General features: G+C 46.6%; 1 protein-coding gene across 4 annotated transcripts in view; it reads right to left on the bottom strand.

The window, feature by feature from the left end:
- The window catches only part of CD58 (CD58 molecule), a 48,049-nt gene extending 28,579 nt beyond the window's left edge, over window positions 1-19,470 (bottom strand). For 3 of the 4 annotated variants that reach the window (XM_087755988.1, XM_087755987.1, XM_087755990.1), the window contains exons 1-4: window positions 19,361-19,470; window positions 4,429-4,728; window positions 3,507-3,761; window positions 1,254-1,346 (exon numbers count right to left, since the gene is read on the bottom strand). In XM_087755988.1, coding sequence (XP_087612114.1) covers window positions 1,254-1,346; window positions 3,507-3,761; window positions 4,429-4,728; window positions 19,361-19,412 — 700 coding nt within the window. In that variant the 5' untranslated portion in view covers window positions 19,413-19,470. The remainder of the gene's footprint in view (window positions 1-1,253; window positions 1,347-3,506; window positions 3,762-4,428; window positions 4,729-19,360) is intronic. The other variant, XM_087755991.1, reaches the window with a different exon arrangement.
- Window positions 19,471-21,784: the final 2,314 nt, after the last annotated feature.

Raw genomic sequence — 21,784 nt, 5'->3', positions numbered from 1 at the left:
ACGAGCTTACATAGAAAACAAAGGAAACTCCTCTCAGAAGTACAGGACAAAAAGACAGGAGGCAATGGATACGAGTTGCAAAAAGAAAATCCCTAACAGAAATAAGGAAAATATCCTTCCCCACAAAGGTGATTCAGCGCTTGAACACATGCTGAAAGAGGCTGGAGAACTTCCATCCTTGGAATTATTCAGTGTTTGACTGGACAAGGCCCTGAGCAACCTGACCTAGCTTTGAATTTGGTCCTGCTTTGAGCAGCAAGTTGGATGAAACCTCCAGAGATTCCTTCCCACCTAGTTTATTTTACGATTCCATGCCAACAGAAACTAAATGGAGAACGATCAGGAAAGCATAAGGTCGACATGCAATATACATCTATGTATGCTCTGATCAGAGCCTCCCTCCAGAATATCATCAATTAGTCCTTCCCAGACAGAAGACGCATCCCATGCGCTTCACCCTGCAGCCACCCCCAAGTGGTTACCCCACCTGGAAGCCAACAGGCATTTTCCATGCAGAGCACTCTTAGGATGAAGTAACGTATTCCTGTTTGGGACTCTCTCAAACACAAAAAGAAGAGATGGTGTGCACCGATTTTTCAAGTCAGAATACAATATCTGACACATTAACCTAAAAAGGTGGCAGCAAGAGATACACAGTGATAGCCTACAACTACCATTTCTGAATAAGCTGTCAGATTTACAAAATGACACTTGAATTCAGGGTAGGGATGGATCAAGAAACAAATCTAGAACTGCAAGATGATGGCAATATAGGCTGACAGGAGGCACCGAAGTCCCTATGTATCAGTTGAGCACACCGAGTTGCCAGATTAGACTCAGCATAAGGTATTCAACAGGCCCTGCTATGAGCCAGTCCCAACAATAAATCTCATCTTGAGGGCAGCTTTATGATGCTCTCAAAAAAGGCAGTGAAAGCACACTCAGGTAGGAATGGGAGAGGCCATAGACACTTGGTAAGTAGAAACGCACAGTAAATGAAACACCCAGTCTGAAGGAGAAATATGCAAATACAAACTACAGCGTTTCCCGGTACACATAGCCCAGTGTCTGAGTGCACGGGAGTTCAGTATATTATTTCCTTCAAATCTATTAGCCTTTGCCTAAGTTGTACTTGTTTCTACTACTGTATTTACAATACATCCTACAGTCAGAAAATTTCATACATTCTACAGAACCTTAGATCAGCATAATCTTGAAGCACGTTAAGCTCAATTAGGAAATTCTATACATACCTCTCACGCATAGGAATGCTGTGATTACTGTAATTAAACCGAAAATAAAAGCCACAATAAGACCAACTCTGCTTCTTTTGTGATAGCTGTGTCCTTTAAAAAAATAAAATAAATAATGACTGATTAGTTAAAAAGCAACTGTGTGATACACTACTTCAGTAGAAATACAACCCCGAGTATGTTTTATAGGTATTTGTTTTTAAAAAAGTAACCTCAAGAAAATAATGCATCTGAGTCCGTTATTAGCAAAACCCTATGCCAGCTCCAGGAAAGTTACACGGTAAGTACCTTAGTTCCGCAAAGGCACATCACTGCTTGAAAGGTGCTGGCTATTCCATTTTTTGGCCTATGAAAGGCTGAGCCAGATCTCAGCTAAATGAATTTCAGCAAATATCTTGTATTGGGTTTGCATGGCAAGGTTTTGGTAGCGGGGAGGCTGCAGGGGTGGCTTCTGTGAGAAGCTGCCGGAAGCTGCCCTCATGTTGGACAGAGCCAATGCCAACCGGCTCCAAGACGGACCCACCACTGGCCAAAGCTGAGCCCATCGGCAACAACGGTAGCACCTCTGCGATAACATATTTAAGAAAGGGTGAAAACCGCTGTGCAACCACAGCTGGGAGAGAGGAGTGAGAATATATGAGAGGAACAACCCTGCAGACACCAAGGTCAGTGAAGAAGGAGGGGAGGAGGTGCTCCAGGTGCTGGAGCAGAGATTCCCCTGCAGCCCATGGCGAAGACCATGGTGAGGCAGGCTGTGCCCCTGCAGCCCGTGGAGGTTAACAGTGGAGCTGATATCCACCTGCAGCCCATGGAAGACCCCACAGCAGAGCAGGTGGATGCCTGAAGGAGGCTGTGACCCCGTGGGAAGCCTGTGCTGGAGCAAGCTCCTGGCAGGACCTGTGGACCTATTGAGAGAGAAGCCCAGGCTGGAGCAGGTTTGCTGGCAGGACTTGTGACCCCGCGGGGGACCCACACTGGAGCAGTTCCTGAAGGACTGCACTCCATGGAAAGGACCCACGCTGGAGCAGTTTGCGAAGAACTGCAGCCCGTGGGAAGGATCCACGTTGGAGTTCATGGAGAACTGTCTCCCATGTGTGGGACCCAACGATGGAGCAGGGGAAGAGCGTGAGGAGGAAGGAGCGGCAGAGACAACGTGTAATGAGCTGACCGCAACCCCCATTCCCCGTCCCCCTGCGCTGCTCGAGGGGAGGAGATAGAGAAATCGGGAGTGAAGTCGAGTCCGGGAAGAAGGGAGGGGTGGGGGGAAGGTGTTTTAGATTTGTTCTTGTTGCTTATTATCCTACTCTGATGTTGATTAGCAATAAATTAAATTAATTTTCCCAAAGTCAAGTCTGTTTTGCCCATGACACTAATTGCTGAGTAATCTCCCTGCCCTTATCTCAACCCATGAGGCTTTTGTCATATTTTCTCCCCACTGTCCCATTGGGAAGGGGAAGCGATAGGGCAACTTGACGAGCACTTGACAGCCAACCAAGGTCAACCCACCACACACTTCATTTCTAACAAGTCTCTAACACATAATTCCAGTGAAGGAAGAAGAATTCTATACTGGTAAACCATGAAAATTACTTTTGCACAGAAGTAGGAAATTTTGTCAGTTAGGGACTGCCTTACACACCCTACAAACCAGATGGTTCCAAATGTGTTCTCATCCTGTGTTTGGGGGGAGGGGGAAAAGGCAAGCCTCAAGCTGACGTGAGGCTGTCCCAAAGCATTAAGCAACAGCAGGAAAACTCTCTTTTCTCCTTTTTATATGTCTGTGAAGGAGAAAAAGAAGTATGCTCACCGACTCATGCATACGCTACATGAGAAATTATTTACCTAACGGGTGCTAGATTACTCACTTAAAATGACTGAATAGTTTCATTTCAGTTCATGGAAAGGAGTACAAAGAGCACAACAGTCATTAGCATTAGTTACACAAGGCCAGAAGGTTCAGAAGAGATCTTCTAAGTGTGCCTCCCTCTTTATTATTACTCATTTCAAGTCACAGCTAAAGGTTTTATTCTGTTGAGATCCCTGCAAAAAGTATCTTTCTTGGAGGATCAAACTGTCAACCTCATACCTTTCACCAACCTTTAAACACACTTTCAGCAGACAAATCACTTCTGATGTTTTTTACTCTTTAAATCCAACTTCCTGAAAAGTCAGTAGAAATCTTACAGTCAAAGTCCATGCTGCTTCCCAATCTAGCCTCTCCGATTTGCATATACAACCTGACCCATTCATTACCTGTGTTATCTGGAAAGCATTGAGTGAAAGAGATTTCAGAGCTCTTTTCCGTTTGAGAGAAATTAATGAAACACGAAGCTTTCTTGGAAGCATCAACAATCGCCTTAGAGATTACAACTTCCTGGGTCTGCTGAGTGATTGACTTGCTACCTAACTTCCAAGTGTAACGTAGAGGCTGCTGGAAATCTGCTGTACATTTTAACAGGATGTCATCACCACTGATGTTGCAACTTATTTCAGGTTCTGAAGGGGGATCTAAAAGGAGAGAAAATATTCTGTATTACTTTGGTTATAAACTGCCTTGAATTTTAGCACGGGACAAAGGCTGGAGCAACAAAAGCAGCAGGAGAGTGCATAGATAAAAGTGTATGTGTAAGGTCTGCATGTGTACGTGCGCGTGCATGTGCGTGATAGAGAAATGTATTTTTAAAAGCGGCCCTGTTCATGGTTCTTCAGTGCCTAGTTTAAGACTCCTCATGGTTCATTGCCAATAGGACTAATAGACACACAGGTCAAATATATTTCCCAAAGACTACTAGTGAAGCTGCGCAGATCTCCACCGGATGATGCCACAGATATTCAAGCACGTATAATATGCCTGCAGGAGCATCTTTAGTAGATACATAATGCCTGGGATAACTTGGTCAGCTTGCTCAATGAGTTTGGTTATCTACCTGGAAGTATACAGTATGCCATCTACACACATTCTAGAAGTCATTCTAAGGTGAGTAATGATGGGCACACAAATTAGATGCCACCTTTAAAAATTTGTTTAAAGTGCCTAAGCAACTTAACAATAGAGTCAAAGAACAGCCCCCCTCTCTTTCTGTTTGCTTCCCTGACAAATAAACAATCCCCTTTCCAGCCTTCTTAAAGTGAATAAAGTGGTACAAATCCTTTATGCAGTTCTTCCGCTACTTACCTAACACAGCAAGTGTGAAGGTTAAGTCATAATTTTTCTTCCCAGAATCGAAGTAGTCTAACACATATGTGCCAGCATCACCGTTCTCCAAGTTAAATATAGTCAAGGACCCATAATCCTTGTTAAGCAAGCCTCTGTTACGGAGAGAAGTAAAATATGTCGGGTTGGTTTGCCCTTCCCATTCAGCCACTTTATCCTTGTTTTTCGTCCAAATAATTTCCGTTATTTTTTGGTCTATTTTTACTGGAAAAGTAAAATTTTCTCCCACGATGCCAAACACGTCCTCACAGTGGATATGTGCTACAGGGGAAAAAAAGAAAAAAAAGCTACTTCAACAATTGTTTTATAAACTATTGCTTGACTAATGCTGTATGCATTATCAGATACGTTCAAATTCAGGTTAGAAGCACATCACAATGTTGCAAAGTAAGGCATGTGTCAGCTAAGACATTACCCAAACCCAGCCTGTCTGCACAATCATGTGGCAGGCACTGCAAAGGGATCCAGTTTCTACATTCTGGTCCCAGGTAGAATCATTGTCCTGATCTTCTTTCCTATCCTAAGCTCCTCTATCCTCATACTTTCCCTCCGTTCACTTGAATTAGGCCTCCTGCCCGTGGTCTGGTGAAAAAGATGAAATGAACAATTGCTGTCACCAGCAAAATCTCTCAGCATCTTGTTGCAGAATGCCCAGACTGAAGATCCTGCTGAGCAAATAAACTGCAATTTTTCCAGCATGAATATTCACAGAGTTAGTAAAAAGTACACTTCTGACACAAAATTGCTAGTCAGTTCAAAGCACCTGCTCTGAAATCATGGGGATACTAGGGATCTCCTTTGGAAATGTCACTTAAGCCAGTTTATTTCAAAGCCAACGTATGTGAAACTGCACCCCAATCTCCGAGATCCAGCAGAGCTGCAAGCAAGAAATGGGAGCTGTCCAGAAACCCTAACTGCTATCGGTTTCGAATCAATCATATTCTGCTAAAAAAGGCCCAGACATTCAATATACATAAACAAACAACAACAAAAAAGAATAGGGATAAGAAATTTTCTTTAGTTTTTATTAAAAACAGCTACATGTGCGAAAAAAGAAAATCTACTGATGAGACCAAATTGTGCTGTGGGGAAGGGATACTGTAAACCATTAGCATCTCTGTGTCCCCGCTTCAGTCTTCAGCAATCATCTCCTACTTCCAAATACCTCTAAATGACTAAAAAAAATCACAAGACCGCTGCCGTGGCAGACGTGCACGTAGACATAGACAAAAACACGTCAATACTGAGTTCAAGTTACACTTGCACTAAGGACTCAATTCCGCTCCATGGTAGCTGGTAACTTTTTACTACTAAGTTGAAGGAAGGGCATGATTAAGATATAAATGAGGCCTCATATTAAGGCAAGATTCCCAATATGTGCCACGGAAAACTTCCCTTTAAACAGTAACTGTGCATGGTGAAAGAGAAATATTTCAGAAGCCTGCTCCTCAAGCCAACTGCTCCCAAGTGAGAGCTACTATTTTGTGTTTGTTTTGGTTTTGATTTTTTTTTTGCTTCCTAAATGGCATCAAGTCATGAACCCACCACAATATCTATACCATTCTGTGCTTCTCTTGCTTCTCAAGTCATCATCGTATGAAAACTTACTACTGTTCATGAATTAATGCAGATATATAGCTTTATCACATCAAAACAACAAGTCACTTCCCTTTACTGTATATGAGTCCAGAAAACAAACTATAGCCCATCTTGCTCCACATCCTATCTCCTGTCCATATGAAAGCAAGCCAGGAGGTCAGCCAGGCCAGTCGTTAGGAAGATTAGGTTCCCCATCGGCAAAGAACATCATCAGCATACTAAGTGTCCTGCTGTTCTGCCTGGTGCCACACCACAGAAACAAAGACTTTCTCAGGCAGGAGACTGAAGGCAAGCAATGGGAAACACGCTCCTCTGTGCTTGGGTACAGAACTGCACACACAGAAGGTCTTCTCCATGCCTTACTTCTCATGGACTATCCAATTTCTTTGCAATTTACCCATGAAAGTACTCTTCTCGTGCCATTACAGTTTCTAGTTCTTGTTGCCTGCAGTTATGTTGTGGCCTTTTCCAGGCACAGGAACTGGAAAAGTAAACAGGGTAGAGAGGGCTCAGCTATCACTCCCGCATCTTTTCAACACAACCCACCTGCCTTTCTTTGTCTTCTATCCTGTTCAAACAGCTTTAAACATCTCACTTGCTCCTGCTGCTGCAATATGAGCGTCTCTTTCCACCCATCTCAATTATCAATTTCCAGAAAAGATAAGAACCCAGGAGCGCCAACATTTGTGTTTGGAGACCACCAGAGGGCAGGATGCTAGGCAAGATGAAACACTGTTCTGATCTGATGAAGCTTTGAGTCTTGTTAGAGGCTTTTGTTTCATAAAGACAATTTCTAGGAGTGCATTTTCCTCAAGAAGCCACCTCTCACTGCCTAGGGACCTACAGTATTCCTAGCATGGAGAAAAACTCCCTGCTTTACCTCTCAGTAACTTCGGCTCACAGACACAATCAAGCTGTGGTGGCTTAATGTCACCATGCACCATCCCGTCACAAGTGGGTTCCCCCAGGGATCGATACTGGGCCCAACGCTATTCAATATCTTCATAAGCGATCTGGATAACGAGATCAAGTGTAGCCTGAAGTTCGCAGGTGACACCAAATTGAGTGGGGAAGTAGACACTCTGGAAGGGAGAGCCACCCTGCAGGAAGATCTGGATAGGCTGGAAGAGTGGGCTAACAAGAACCTTATGAAGTTTAACAAGGACAAGAGTAAGGTTTTGCACCTGGGAAAACATAATCCAGGAGTGCAGCTCAGACTGGGATCCACCTGGCTGGAGAGCAGCTCTGTGGAAAGGGACCTGGGGCTCCTGGTGGGCAGGAAGCTCAACATGAGTGAACAGGGTGCTGCTGCGGCCAAGAAGGCCAACAGGAGGTTGGGTTGCATCAAAAAGGGCATCACCAGCAGAGACAAAGAAGTCATTATCCCTCTCTGCTCAGCGCTTGTCAGGCCACACCTGGAATACTGCGTACAGTTCTGGTCCCCGTTATACAAAAAAGATGTGGACAGGGGGTCCAGAGAAGGGCCACCGAGGTGATCAAGGGTGATCAAGGTGATCAAGCCTGCCGTATGAGGATAGGCTGAGAGAGCTGGGTTTGTTCAGCCTTGAGAAAAGGAGGCTTAGAGGTGATCTCATCACCATGTACCAGTACTTAAAGGAGAGCTACAAAGACGATGGAGACTCCCTTTTTACAAGGAGTCAGATGGTGAGGACAAGGGGTAACGGGTACAAGTTACTGCCAGGGAGATTCCGATTGGACACAAGAGGAAAATTTTTCACAATGAGAACAGTCAATCATTGCAATAATCTCCCCAGGGAAGTGGTTGACTCTGCTACACTGAACACATTTAAGACCCAGCTGGACAGGGTGCTGGGCCGTCTCATCTAGACTGTGCTCTTGCCTAGAAAGGTTGGACCAGATGATCCTTGAGGTCCCTTCCAACCTGGTATTCTATGATAAGCCAAGCCACAGTGGCTGCTGACAAGAGCAAAGTAATGCAACTCCCTTCTAAGAGGAAAGCAGCCATTTGCTGGGGACTAAGAACATGAGCAAGGACAGCCACCACTGCTCAGTCAACCACTAATGACTTCCAAGGCTGGGTGTTGATGCATGTAAACTCTCCATGACTTTGCTCCCTTTCAATTAGTCACAAGAGCTAGGCTGGAGTTATGAGGGCAAGCTTGTTTCTTCTTCAAGCCCAGAAATTAAACTGGAAGAAAGCAGAGCTGAAAAGAAAAGACATTTTCCCTCCACAGCTTCTGCTAGGCAGAGGGAGCACTGCCCTCTTTCAGCGCACTCTCTTCTTGCTGGCTGGTGAAACAAAGGCTTGGCAGCAAGGAGCTGAAGAGTTCCTGCCCAAGGACACTCAGGGCTCCCAGGAGCAAGACAAGGAAAAGGTTATCCTTTCAGGGTAACGATCATCTCTTCCTGTCTAAAACCAGGGATCGGACACTTTTACTTCCCTGCTTCACTGCTCTAGTGAAAATTGAAGAAACCTCCAACTCAATGCTGTCAGCTTCCTTTTTTCAAGGAAATTATTCATCATACAGAAATGTGGTGTAAGGTCTCTACCACCTATCTTTGAGCTTCTAAAGAAAGCATGTGTCACCATATGTTTTCTAAATTTCCAAGGAACCCTTCCCCTTCTTTTCTACTTCATTTAATATGGAGACAGATTTCCCATTCCACAGCAGTTAACTTCTCCACTGTGAGCAAAGAGGAAGAAGTAACAGCCAAACACTTTCTCATACACTCTTTTTGGAAGGCTAGAAATAAGTATGTTTCTCTGCTTTCTCCCTCTCTCCTTACGGTAGCCTATTATTCCCAGGTAAAGTTCACAGAACAAAGTAGTGCTCGCTAAGGCCTTCAGTAGCCTCTACAGAAACCGTCAGACTACCTGCTCCTGCATCTCCTTCAACCCACTCCAAATTCCCCCTTATGCCATGTCTTTGTGTTCTATCCTTCCAAACAAATCACATAATGAAAGTGTTACTGATAAAGAGATGTTAACATTGTGTGAGCCTCTTCTGCAAACCCACCACCTCATCTCGTCTTCTGTTCCCACTTCTCCAGCAGCCAGGTACCTTTGCCTACGCGGCCTTCTCGTCCTACCCAGGACTCAGAGCCACGGTCGAGCGTTCTGCCTACTTCGCGTCAGCTGAACCACAACAACAGCACGGATGCACAGATTTGGCCTGCAGCAAACAGCAAGCCATGAATCTTAGCCGGGTTTGCAGTGAAAACATTTCAGATTTTCTCACGTTTGACAACAACTCAGCTAACACACGTAACCTGGAACTCCATGCTAACCGAATCATGCCTCTGAATGCAGAGTTTGGATTGCAGCCTATGTACGACAAGGCACAATCCTCCACTCACAGAGTAACAGGTCGCCCATACAACCTAGTGTGCTATACTCGAGTTTTTATATTCACCTGAATAATTCTGACTCTTTAAGCATTTAAGCAGGCTAAAGGTATCCACATGTTCTGTTCAGACTGAGTAAGTGGAAGTTAATATTCCATTTATCATCAATAAATGCTTCATTACTATATTTGTCTTCCTGATTTGATTCTCTTCACTACTTGTCTTGGAGCTGATGTAAGACTTAGTTATTCCAGGGAACTTCTGTAAACTAATTCCTTTTTTAGTTTTAATGCTATCATTATAATCTTTTTTGGTCTCAAGTACCTATTTGAAATGCATATATATATATATATATATTAGGTCTACATAAGCAGCAGTTAGGCTCCCATTCACCATTAAGACATTAACGTTCCACCTGCTGAAGCTGGCTGGAAAAGTCCTTACTGATTAGCTTACAGCAGGGAACAGCCTGCCTCAGGAGCTGGGCTTTTTAAATTGTGGATTTTTGTTCTATGTTTTGTAACTTCCCAACTACCCCTTTTTTAGGCCTTTTTTTTTTTATAAATTGTGAATTTCCCCTGCAACTGTAAGCAGCAGAGAGTTATGTTCCCTCCTAACCCTCAGAACCACCAGCTGCAGAGAACCCTGAAATAAATGTTCAGTCCAGAAGGACTATCAGAATATTCACCCATAGACCTCCTAATTCCCCCACAGGCCACAAACACGACCCACTTCCCAAAATCCAGTAGGAAAGCACTTAGACCCATGGTATATAGGGATGGGCAAAAGTTACAGCCAGGAAAGAGAGAATGCGGATGACAGTAAGCCGTAGTAGAGTCCCAGGCTGTTGCAAGAGAAAATCAAATTCGTGCAGGAATGAGTGCAAATCTTACATGTAACATCAAAAGCTGAGTTTTTCACTTGCCTACTGCAGCAAGTTCACAGAGGTATGTGCTGCTACTCCTGGACAATATGGGGCTGCCTGCATTTACAGAGCTCTACACATCAGCAAAGGCAGGACCCAAGGGTCGCACCCACTAACAAGCCTGGGTCCCTCCCCACCACAAAATCCATACCTTCGGTTATATCCCTCAGCACAGGCCTAACAACAGGCAGCATCCCCATGCAAAGGTTACCCAGTCATTTTAAAACTATGCTGTTGACGAAAAGTGTAGGGATGACCTACCCATTCCTCCCTCTCCTTTGTTTTTGTCTGCCTTTTCCCTCAATGAAATAGTCACGCAGAGAGTACAATCCACCGAAAGTTAACCTGACACACGCCCCCACTCCAAAAAAAAAAACCACCGCCAAAACCCACAGAAGGATTGTAGGTCCCGGATGTGACTCACTCTGGCAACACTGGTGCTTGTGCATGGGATGGAGCGGAAACAAAAGTGAACCGGGAAAGAACATGAGTAAGACAGTCCCTTTGGCCAGCAGCACGGGCTTGGCTCGGAGCGCGGTGACTGCACTCATGCCCCGGCACAGAATTCCTAAATTAGCTACCAGGAAACAATGAGGATTGAGCTGCATCCTAAATCCAACCCCTCGCGTTTACCCACTTCACTGAGGGCGCTTGCCTCTCTCTACTCTGGGTTCACAGCCCTAAACCTTCCTAGGACAGAGGTAAAGCCTTCCAAAATGCTGTCAAAGATGGAGATGCTGCTTCCCTTTTCTCCAGTAACTCACTAGTCAGACCACATGTTCAAGACATTTTCCTGTATTAAAGAGATAAAATGCATGGTCAGCTGAAGAAGAGCCTAAAAACTTCTCACTAGTATCCTGACCAGACCAGACCCTCACGGGCCCAGCTGCGTTATAATTCCCTCGTGCACACTGGCACAGCCTGAAGAGAAGGAAGAAAGAGCAGGCTCCGCTGCACAGCTCAGGGCAGCCTATGGTAGGGTTAGCAAAGCCTCAGTACGTGACTCTCGGAAGGACTCAGCGGATCCCAGCAGAGCTTAGGTAGAAGCAAGATGCAGAAAAGCTTGGCTATGACAAGGACTAGGCAATCCTGGATACTTCCATGGAAAGAATCATAGAATCGTTAAGGTTGGAAAAGACCCTTAAGATCATCGAGTCCAACCGTTAACCCAGCACTGCCAAGTCCACCAATAAACCATGTCCTCGAGCACCACATCTACCCGGCTTTTAAATACCTCCAGGGATGGAGACTCAACCACTTCCCTGGGCAGCCTGACAGCCCTTTCAGCGAAGAAGTTTTTTCTAATATCCAACCTAAACCTCCCCTGGCGCAGCTTGATGCTGTTTCCTCTCGTCCTATCAGTTGAGGAATGGGGAAAACAGAGGACCAAGACATGAGCTACACAGGAATAAAGGTGCCACCAGGGTCAGACACCAGCTGCCTTCGCCACCAGAATTGAGAGGACGGTGCGAATCTCCAACAACTTTTCTAAGTTTAGCTCCTGCGGAGGCGGAGCGAGCGACGGGGTTGGGCTTCACAACTTGTTTCCAGACCTCTACCCACCTCTGACACTCCTGTGAGCCAGCAGGATCTGGTTCACAACAGTGCACCTGAAATCCTGGTGCTTTTGCCTTTAAACTAAGGACAGAATCTGTGCAATCCAAAATTTTGGAGCTCAGGCCTGTTTCTTCAAAGATCTGAAATGGAAGCTCTTGAGTCCAGTGCAGCGCACAGCTCAACATGGATACTGGTTGTGCAGCTCTGGCAAATTTTCTTGAGCTTTAAAACTTTTGATATAAAAGCAGCTCTGAGGAGATGCCTCTAAATAAACTTCATATTAGTAGTATTATTGGGCTATATTTCCAAGTTGGAAAGGATACTCCTCTCTGTCCTGGCTTTGGCTGGGATAGAGTTAATTTTCTCCCTAGTAGCTGGTATAGTGCTGTGGTTTGGATTTAGTATGAGAGTAATGTTGATAACACACTGATGTTTTAGTTCTTGATAAGTAGTGCTTATACTAAGTCAAGGACTTTTCAGCTTCCCATGCTCTGCCAGCTGCACAAGAAGCTGGGAGGGAGCACAGCCAGAACAGCTCACCCACAATGACCAAAGGGATATTCCATACCGTATGATGTCATTCCCAGTATACAAACTGGGGGGGAGTTGGCCAGGGAGCAGTGACCACTGCTCGGGGACTGGCAGGGCAGGCATCAGTTGGCAGGTGCTGAGCAATTGCACCGTGCATCACTTGCTTTGTGTATTTTTTTATTATTATTATTTTACTTTATTTCAGTTATTAAACTGTTCTTAACCTATGCGTTTTCTCACTTTTACTCTTCCGATTCTCTCCCCCATCCCACCGGTGGGGGGGAGTGAGCGAGCGGCTGCCTGGTGCTTCGTTGCTGGCTGGGGTTAAACCATGACACTCTCTCTCTGAAAGTAAACACGCGGGCTCTTGTTTTTGTGGCAGCTTGGGTGTTTTGTGTTTGCCAAAGCATTGCTTTAGGTTAGTTCCTGGTAAGTCTATTCATTTCACAGTAAACAAACATCAACAAAAAAATATTCCATCTCTAGCAAATCTGCCCGTTCATACACCAGGATAAAGGTATGTGTACAGTGTCACCAGGGCCACGCTAAAGGTAGCAGCAAGACAAAAAGCTTGGTATTTTTATGATCAAAGAAAACATAGAAAGGAGCATATGTTTCTGTGTGTACAGAAAAAAAGGGAGAAAATAAAAAAAGTAACAAAGTTACTGGTATTTTAGCTAGCATAGCATCTCTACCCTTCAAGTACCGTCAACCTGCACTCGCACCTCTCTCATACTTGGTTACGTTGCGCCCCGTTAACAGCAAGGGGAAATTTCTGATATAATGGCCTAGATACACACATTCTTCGCAAACTTCACCTCATCATCACCCTGGATTAAGTAGAGAGTTTTCGCTTCTGCTAAGCAAACCACATGCAGTTTGTCATGCTGCTTCTTACTACCCGTCTAGCACAAACCTGACTTCACATCCATCGTTCCTATCACGCAGACAGTACTGCAGCCTTACAACCCAAGGATTTTAGCTTTGTATAGTCCTTCTACCTCCCGAGCCTCAGTCCCCAGAAACTACCTCTGAGCAGCATTATGACTTTATTAATAATTATTCAGAGTTATTCTGATCATTGATTTAACCCATCTTACTATAAAAGGCTATGGAAGTGCAAGACATTCTCTAGGAAGCAAAAAAAGACGGATCCCTGCCCTACAAGAGTCTTTCTTATGTGCTGCTCTAGAGCAGGGAAGGTCATCTGTTGTCCACTAACAGAGCAGTACTCCAGGGAATTCACCATACAGAGGAGGGGTTACTGCAGGACCATGGTTTCCAAATCATTTTTTGCCATGAGGGGGACTGTATGGTGGGAAGAGAGCACATAAAATCATACTTGTATGTTCTGTAGTTATAGCATGACATGCTTTGCATATACAAACTTAGGATAACCTAATCACTTAACTCCAGCTTCAGAAGGGTTTATATCGTAGACTATTACTGCCTGTACTTTGACACAACCTAGATTCAGCTAGTTCTCCTGTGGAGAACATAACCAACGAGGCTCTTCTTGAGGTCACACATAGGAGCAGGCTGCAAATGTCAGAACTCCTGTTTGCCCTGCCCCGGAAAATTTATTAGCTCAGGGCAATTAAGCAAACACCTGAGCCCACTCATGGGGGGTAGCTGTGTGTGGCCATCCCTCTCTCCTTCCCCTCCACCTACTTCTGCCCTCCTTTTTGCAGTCTCAGGGTCCTGCTCCATTGGCATGCTCCCTGGACTGAGCCAACACCATTCATTAACTTTATAGGTTTTTTTGACAAATTACACTGCCATTAACGCAATGAGCTAAATCCAGTGAATGCCCAGGCCAACACATGGCAGCGTGAGGCGAGGGAGCGAGGGGGAGACCTGGGAATCCCCATTTTGGCAATGAACTATGCTGTGCCCTGTAGGATGCTATTTATTTTTGATCTCTGGGCTTTGCTTAACGACAGAGCTGACTTGCATTTAAGCCTACCCTGAACTGCCAGAAAAAAGCAGTTCAAATCATCTGGCCACTTACCCCCAACATCCAGACAGCACTTCTATGCTGTACTAGCACAGTCTTTATGTAGCTATATGATCAATAGGACTGAGAAAATAATCTGTCTCAATAACTTTTTTCCTTCAACCGAGTTCATTTTCAGCCAAATCATCTTTGCAGTTCTGTGGGTAAAGAACAGCACAAACAGATGCCACAGAGAGGAACTGTTCGTCTCCTGCGGCAACATCAGCTTAAATGTACTCCAAACTACAACCTATGTCTCTTCCAAACCCTCTACCACCCAGACAGCCTACAGCCGTACCACACTGAACATGGCCAATATGGTCTCATGAGACTGCACACTCATAGGAGGACCATTCAAAAAAAAAAAAATTAAAAAAAGACAAACCCATATACACGATCAAACCTTTTTTTTTGTTGGCAAACACCTTTAACCACACTGTTAGCTCTCAAGATCAAAGGAGTCTTGCATATAATCCAGAGATGACCCTGGCCTTCCAAGGACTAAGACCATTAATCACATTAAGCCAAGAAAGTATCAGTAACATTTTTCACTCTGTTCATCCTGTAGCGTTAAATACCAATGGCAAAAAAATATTTGTTTCTTTTTGGTTTTAATATGATATAAGCTCTGGAGGAAATGATTTATCAACAGTTTTTAAGCAGGGGGCAGAGTATTTTTTTTTTTCCTTTCTCCCCCCCCCCCCCCCCGCCCCCCCCCTTGTGAGAAATTCAGAACTTCCTCTGTTTACTCAGGACGATTCCAGAGTAAGCGAACAGGACAACGCAATCAGGGGTCAGCTTCATACAGCTGATGACTAGAAAAGATTTTTCCATTCATGCCATTTAAAACTGTGGTTAACATTTCTATTAGCAACCTACCGAACTTCACACATTCTACAAGCAACCTGAATTTGTTAGGAGTCCAGATTTCCCCCCATTCACGCCTACGCCTTGTAACGTAGGTTCCCCTGACATCTCTCACGGAGCGGAAAGACACAGGAAAAAACATTGAGCAATCCTGGTATTTTTATGATCAAAGAAAATGTAGAAAGGAGCATACATTTCTGTGTGTAGAGAAAAAGGAGAAAATTAAAAAAAAAAAATTCTCAAACTGCCTTATGGGAAAGAAACAAAAAGCCACATTAAGGTAACTTTGGTTTCTGTGTTGGTCATTTTCAGAAGTCAGAAAGAAAACATGAGAGTTCCTAACAAATATCTTTCTGTCTGCCCATGCTCAATATTGTATATGGTAACTTCTGCTCTTAGGTGAACCAGGTTGTCTCCCCTTAACTTTTATCAAAGAAGTTGAACTGGGAAATGAAGCATCAAGGAACCCAGCAAAATATGTGAGAACCAGGCAGCAATAGTGCTTCAAAATGAGTTGATGCTCAGACGACTGAAAGAGTTCCCTGGCTTTCAGATGAGCCTCGCTACAGGTGCAGAATGCCTGCAGGTGCTGTAGTTCACTAATCCAGCTTACCTCCCTTATCCCCTCTGCTTTTGGGGGGAAGTCCTGACTTTAGCAAAGTCACTAGAAGTTTGGTTGCCATCTGCAGTGCAGCAGAACATCCCCGCCCGTGTGGCTGGCACCGCAATCCTCCTGCTGGTGTGGTAGCCACCAATTTATTTGCCTCACATAGGGAAGGTGCAAAGATGTCTCTGTGCGTTCCTTCAACAAACATATATAATATGCCACATATAATACAATGACTTTTTTTTCCACCCACATACAATCATCTCCAGGATCCCAAAATTGAACAGAGTTTTGTCTTGAATTTCCACTGACTGAAGGAGCGTCATCTTAGTAGGTCTAAAATAAAAGTCCTTCACGGCCTCAATGTGGCCTTTATGCTTTAAGCATTGTATTTGCAAGCCTGAAGTTTTAGACAAAAGCCTGCCGTGGCAGGGTGTTGTGAAAAGCAGTAATCCCTACACGGCAAGCAGGGATTCTGAAGCGTCAAAGCTATACTGCAGCTTCTGTATGTCACAGGTTCCCACAGGAGAACGAAGAAGCGCATCTTCAGGATGGATTACGCTATGTGCTTCTCTCTCCCCCCCCCATTTCCAGATGTTCAGCGACATGAGACTGGGATAGGTGCAGTGCTTTGAATTCGGGTGGAGAAGCAGGGAGGCTGGGAAGGCAGGGATTCAAGGAGGGGAAGGCTGACAGAGGATGAAGATCTACCAACAGCATCCTGGTGTTTACCACAGGTGTTTGCAAGGCTAGAAACTTGCATGCCAAGCCCAACTGCTACCGATTTACTTATGCACTAGGGCAGACCAGTCTGACTTTCAGAGTCTTGATTTTCTCATACGGAGATGACGTATTAGTTTACCTTGATAAAATCAACACAAGAACATTTACACATAGGCAACAACACACATAATAGCAATAATGCAAGCATACAAACAAGAAGAGGATGTGAAGTCTTGCTGATTTGGTTTAGTGAACAAGAGCAAGGAGTTTGTATTTGCACTCCTGATCTCCTACCTTAATCAACCACTGCAGAATCAAAGTTTTATAGAGAGGAAAAGACAACAGAGCTAGTTAATTTTTTCATTAAAGGATATTATGATGCTTGCAGCAACAATTACCCTCTCCAGTTGCCCAATTACCATTGTCTCTCCCATATGTCGTTTAGAACCTGGAATCTCATTGCCTGGATAAATCTACAGCACCTGGACTCAGTTGCTCAGAGTAGCAGCATGCCAACTTAAGTAATGTACACACAAAAAGTTACAAGAGGGTACCAAATCATGCATTACTAGCGCTCATATAGAACTATCTGCAAAAGCACTGCAGGTGAGACGAAGAAATTGCGCCTAAGGCTGAATACAGGCAGACTGACTTACACAGGTATGCAGAGTCCTAGCTTCTCCACTGGTCCTCCGCAAACACCTCGTCCCAAAGCTCTCTTACAGCCTTGGCTGCAGAACAGGATCTCACAATCTTAATTAAATAACACAAGCTGAAGACTTCTGGAACAGTACGAGAGGAAATCTCAGGGAGTGGTTCTGAACACTCAGTAGCAGAACTAGCTCCTTAAAGCCTTCAGGAAAAGCAAAAGTTCTTTTTTTAAAAAAGGGATGCAATAAGTCCTGTTTCAGGCATATCCAGGAAACTCCCAAAGCAAAGGAAAAGCCACTGAGAAATCCCTATGACTAGAGGAATGAGAAAAAGATCTACATACAGCAAGCCATGCTGCTTGGCTTATCCAGCAGTAACAGCTACTTCGGATGACCATCAGAGGGTTTGTAGGTCTGCCTTCGATTTAAAAAATGATCGAGTTTTGTTTGTACTTCCCATGTTCATAGCCCTATGCAAGGGCTATGGACATGAGGGCTATGCTCCTCAGGCACACAGGCGGAATTTGGATTAAGAAGGCCTTTGTTTAGTATTTCACCAGAAGTGAGTATTAATAGTTACTTCTACAAAAGAAAAAGCCCCACCCATTTTAAAAAAAAAATTTGAGAACTTTGATGATTTTTCCTTGAGCAAGAAGTAACACAGAATACAAAATAAACAGCATTTTCATATACAGGGATGACAAGAATATTTTTACAAAAAAAGTTAGTTTCTTAACTCCTTAACACCCCAGGAACCGGGGGCAAACGTGCTTTGGGAGTACAAGGCTCCCAGGAAATTAACTGTACCACAAAACCACACACATTTCCCACTGTAACCTTCCCATTTACACACGTGTGAGACAAACAGGGTGCAAGGATTACCTGTGCCAAGAGCGGGGAGGGGGGGGGATCCTAAACATACTGATCGGTGATATTAAGAAATTCCAGTGTTAAATGGGGGGGAAGGCAGCTATTTGGTTCTGCCTGCTACCACCGAGATGCCCCTGGGCAGGGCCGTGCTGCCGGGAGGTGTCTGCAGGGCAGAGCCAAGCGCGCAGCGGGCGAGATGGGGTTCTGTGGGCGACGGCAGGAGGAGACGTGGGGACAGAGAAGCGGATCCCAGCAGGGACGGCTCCAGGCAGCGGAGACGCGGGCAGGGAGTGAGACGGAACTACAAGCAAGCGCTGAGGGAGGCTGCGTTCAGGCAGCTCTCTTCTGGTCTTTGCGGCAGATCTCCAAAGAAGGGCAACGAGGCTGGTGAAGGGTCTGGAGCACAAGGCTGGTGAGGAGCGGCTGAGGGAGCTGGGGGTGCTCAGCCTGGAGAAGAGGAGGCTGAGGGGAGACCTTATCGCTCTCTACAACTGCCTGAAAGGAGGCTGGAGCCAGGTGCGGGTCGGTCTCCCAAGTAACAAGTGATAGAAAAAGAGGAAACGGCCTCAAGCTGCGCCAGGGGAGGTTTAGGTTGGATATTAGGAAAAACTTGTTCACCGAAAGGGCTGTCAGGCACTGGCACCGGCTGCCCAGGGAAGGGGTTGACTCCCCATCCCTGGGGGTATTGAAAAGACGGGTAGACGTGGCACTTAGGGACATGGTTTAGTGGTGGGCTGGGCAGTGCTGGGTTAACGGTTGGACTCGATGATCTTAAGGGTCTTTTCCAACCTCAACGATTCCGTGATTCTATGACTAAGAAGGACAGAACGGCCAGGGACAGCACCCCTCCAGCACCAGCCACAGCCCCGGAGCTCGGGGCGGGGGCCCGGCCGGGCTCCCCGCGGCCGGGGCGGGGACGGCCGAAGCCGGGGGCACGGCCGCGGACACCTCCCCGGGTCGGAACCCCCCGGCAGCCGCCAAACCTCAACCGCGACTGCGAAGCCGCCGCCCTCGCCTCACGGCGGCCCCGCAGCCCCGGGCGGCACCGGCCCGCCCGGCAGAGGGACGGTGGGGTGTGCCCCGCTCTCCGACCGCCGCCGCTAACGCTCTTTGCCCGCCCTGCTCCCGCGCCCCGCTCCCTCCGCCACGACACCGGCGAGAGGAGCCGGGCGGCAGGGAGCGGGGGGAGTGAAAAGCAGAGGCGCTCGGGAAGGGTCCCCGCCGCCCCCCTCACGACTTACCCAGCAGGGAGCCCAAGAAGAGGAGCGGCCCCAGCCCAGCCAGCAGCCTCATCGCTGCTCGCCTCGGCAACGCCCGAACAGAAAACGAAAGAGGGCCGCTGATACCCGCCCCTCGCCTCGTCACGGCCGCCGGCCCACCCGGCTCTCCCCGCCCCTGCGCCGCCGCAGGGCCCGCCGCTGGGGTGCTGAGTAACCGGCGTTCCGCTGGAAACTCCGGGCCTCCGTTAGGGAAGGGGATTTCAGCCCCTCAGTTGCTTCCGCTGCGTCTTGGCGGGTTGCGGCTGCCAGCGAGGGGCTGCGGTGCGAGGCGATGCCGCCAAGGGGGTTTCTGGTTCTTGGGGCGCAACTGCCGCCAGCGCTGGCGGCAGAAATTGTCGTGTCGCTCTTACAGCAGGGAAGTTTCAGCTCCGCTAATTGAAAACCTGAAATTAAATCGATTTAACGTGGAGCGGGAGTCGCGCAGGTTAGGGGGAGAACACGTTTCAGCAGGTAACGTGCCGCTCGCCGCCTCAGAGTGTGATGGTCATCTAAACCTCGTACTCCCTGGAGCCTGGTGCTTGGCACCAGTGCTCCCCAAAATGCCCACCGTCCTCTTTGGGGGACACCTGGCAATGCCTCCGTTTGAGGGGTGGGCTCAAGGCTAGGCCTGGCCATGCCCACTGGTGTCAGCCAAGGCTGAGTTGGCCTCTGCGGCTGTGACCCTTCTGCCTAAGCAAAGGGAACAAATAAAACAAAAACCAGCTCTGACTTCTAGGGGTTTCCTTTGACACCAGCTGCTCAGAAGCCCATTCACAAAACTAAAACAGAATTACATTCCCTTTCGTGGGTGACTGGCCTCTTGACACTACAGTGTTTTTTGTGGAAGAAAGGGAAAGTACCGCAACAGTTTGGGAAACATAAATACTCCGCAGCTATTGAAAAACTGCTACTCTGCCAAATACTCCCAGTGGCAGCTGCGAGCTTTCCTCCCAGCTTTCCTCCCATGGCAGCAGTTGCTGCGAGCGGTTACATCAGCTTCCTTCGCCTGCCTCCCACTCGCAAGCGCGTTATCCCGGCTGAGAAGAATCCAGCTGCCGGCAGGTCCGGCCACAGACCTTACAGCCTCAGAGCATGCTCAGTTCCCAGAAGCTCAACTGCCTGTCCCGGGGGAGAGCAGCACAGCGCTAGGGCTGGATGGGAAGGCTGTCACCGCAGATTCAGCCCTCGGCTGGCTCTCTCCCGGTGTGCTCAGCCCACACAGTCACTGCCGAGCAGCTATTTACTGACACTTGGAGTGACCTCAGCTCGGCTCTTCACGCAACAGTGCCCATAGCGGGTCAGGAAAAAGAAAAAAATGGGCAACCGTGGAGATCTCTAACCAGAGGACCTTCCAAAATCAGCACTGAAGATGTTCCAACGCTAAGTGGGTTTTTTCCCTCCTTCTAGGAGTTGCTGTAAGCTCCCTTACCTCATCACTGCAGGCTGCAGAGGAACTAGAATGACACTGCACCTTGGGCTGAGCAATGCTGTCTCGTCCTGTTCTTACAAAATCAGACTACTACTGATCTATTCTCCATAGCTATGTTGGAATGACATGGCACATAACTGTCTTCCAGTTGCAGTCAGGCCCATCCCGTAAATTCCTTTTGCTCCGTGACAGAAACCCACAACAAGCCTCTCTGTCCCTCCGTTCCCTTTTCCCCTCCCTTCTCAATCTCTTTCTGGTGTCAAAGGGAGCTCCTGACCCTGTAAAGGCTCCAAGTCGCAGTGTTTACACCAGAACTGTAATGTGGCCATCTTCCTGGTGGCAGGAGCAGCTGTTCTCTGCTGCTAATTAGTACTCTTATCAGGTAAAATGTCATTCCAAGATGTCAGAGACTTTGGATTGAACCTTGTTGCTGGATGCCACCTCCCACCTTGCACACTACAACTTTCCTGTCAGTTATGACATCTTTGGGGTTAGCAGAGAGAAATCTGAAGCAGGGACTGACACTTTCACTTAGATTATTTTAGGGTGGAAGGAACCACAAGAGGTCACCCACATGTACTCAAAGCAGGGCTAAGTTCTTCCTACTGAGCTGCTCCACGTTGTAGAGGATGATTAGGGCTTCACGGGGCAGAGAAAGTGAGAGAGAAACTTGGGCCTGGTAGCTGGTGCCCTCACCTAGGTTCCTCTATTTTTGGGAGACTACAGCGATACGTGGCAAGGATGCATTCTCCCTTCTTGTGCATACTTACACAGTCATACTAGGTAGAAGGTCCATAAAGTACTCATGAAAGACTCAAGAAAATGACTGGTTTTCCTCCTTTCCTGACTGAGTACCCAGTTGTTTGCCCATGTTGCCCATGTTTCCCCTTCCTCAATTGCCAAGTGAACCTTTAAAGTTTTCTTCCTACTGTCTCATAGTTAGGACCCTTCTGAAAGTCAGGAGTTTGAATCGCTTT

Source organism: Nipponia nippon, unplaced genomic scaffold (assembly GCF_047370975.1).
Source record: "Nipponia nippon isolate SJK-2023a ecotype South Korea unplaced genomic scaffold, ASM4737097v1 scaffold_2, whole genome shotgun sequence".
Lineage (NCBI taxonomy): Eukaryota > Metazoa > Chordata > Aves > Pelecaniformes > Threskiornithidae > Nipponia > Nipponia nippon.
Note: the sequence above shows the minus strand (reverse complement) of the source record. Positions and strands in the feature narration are given on the sequence as shown.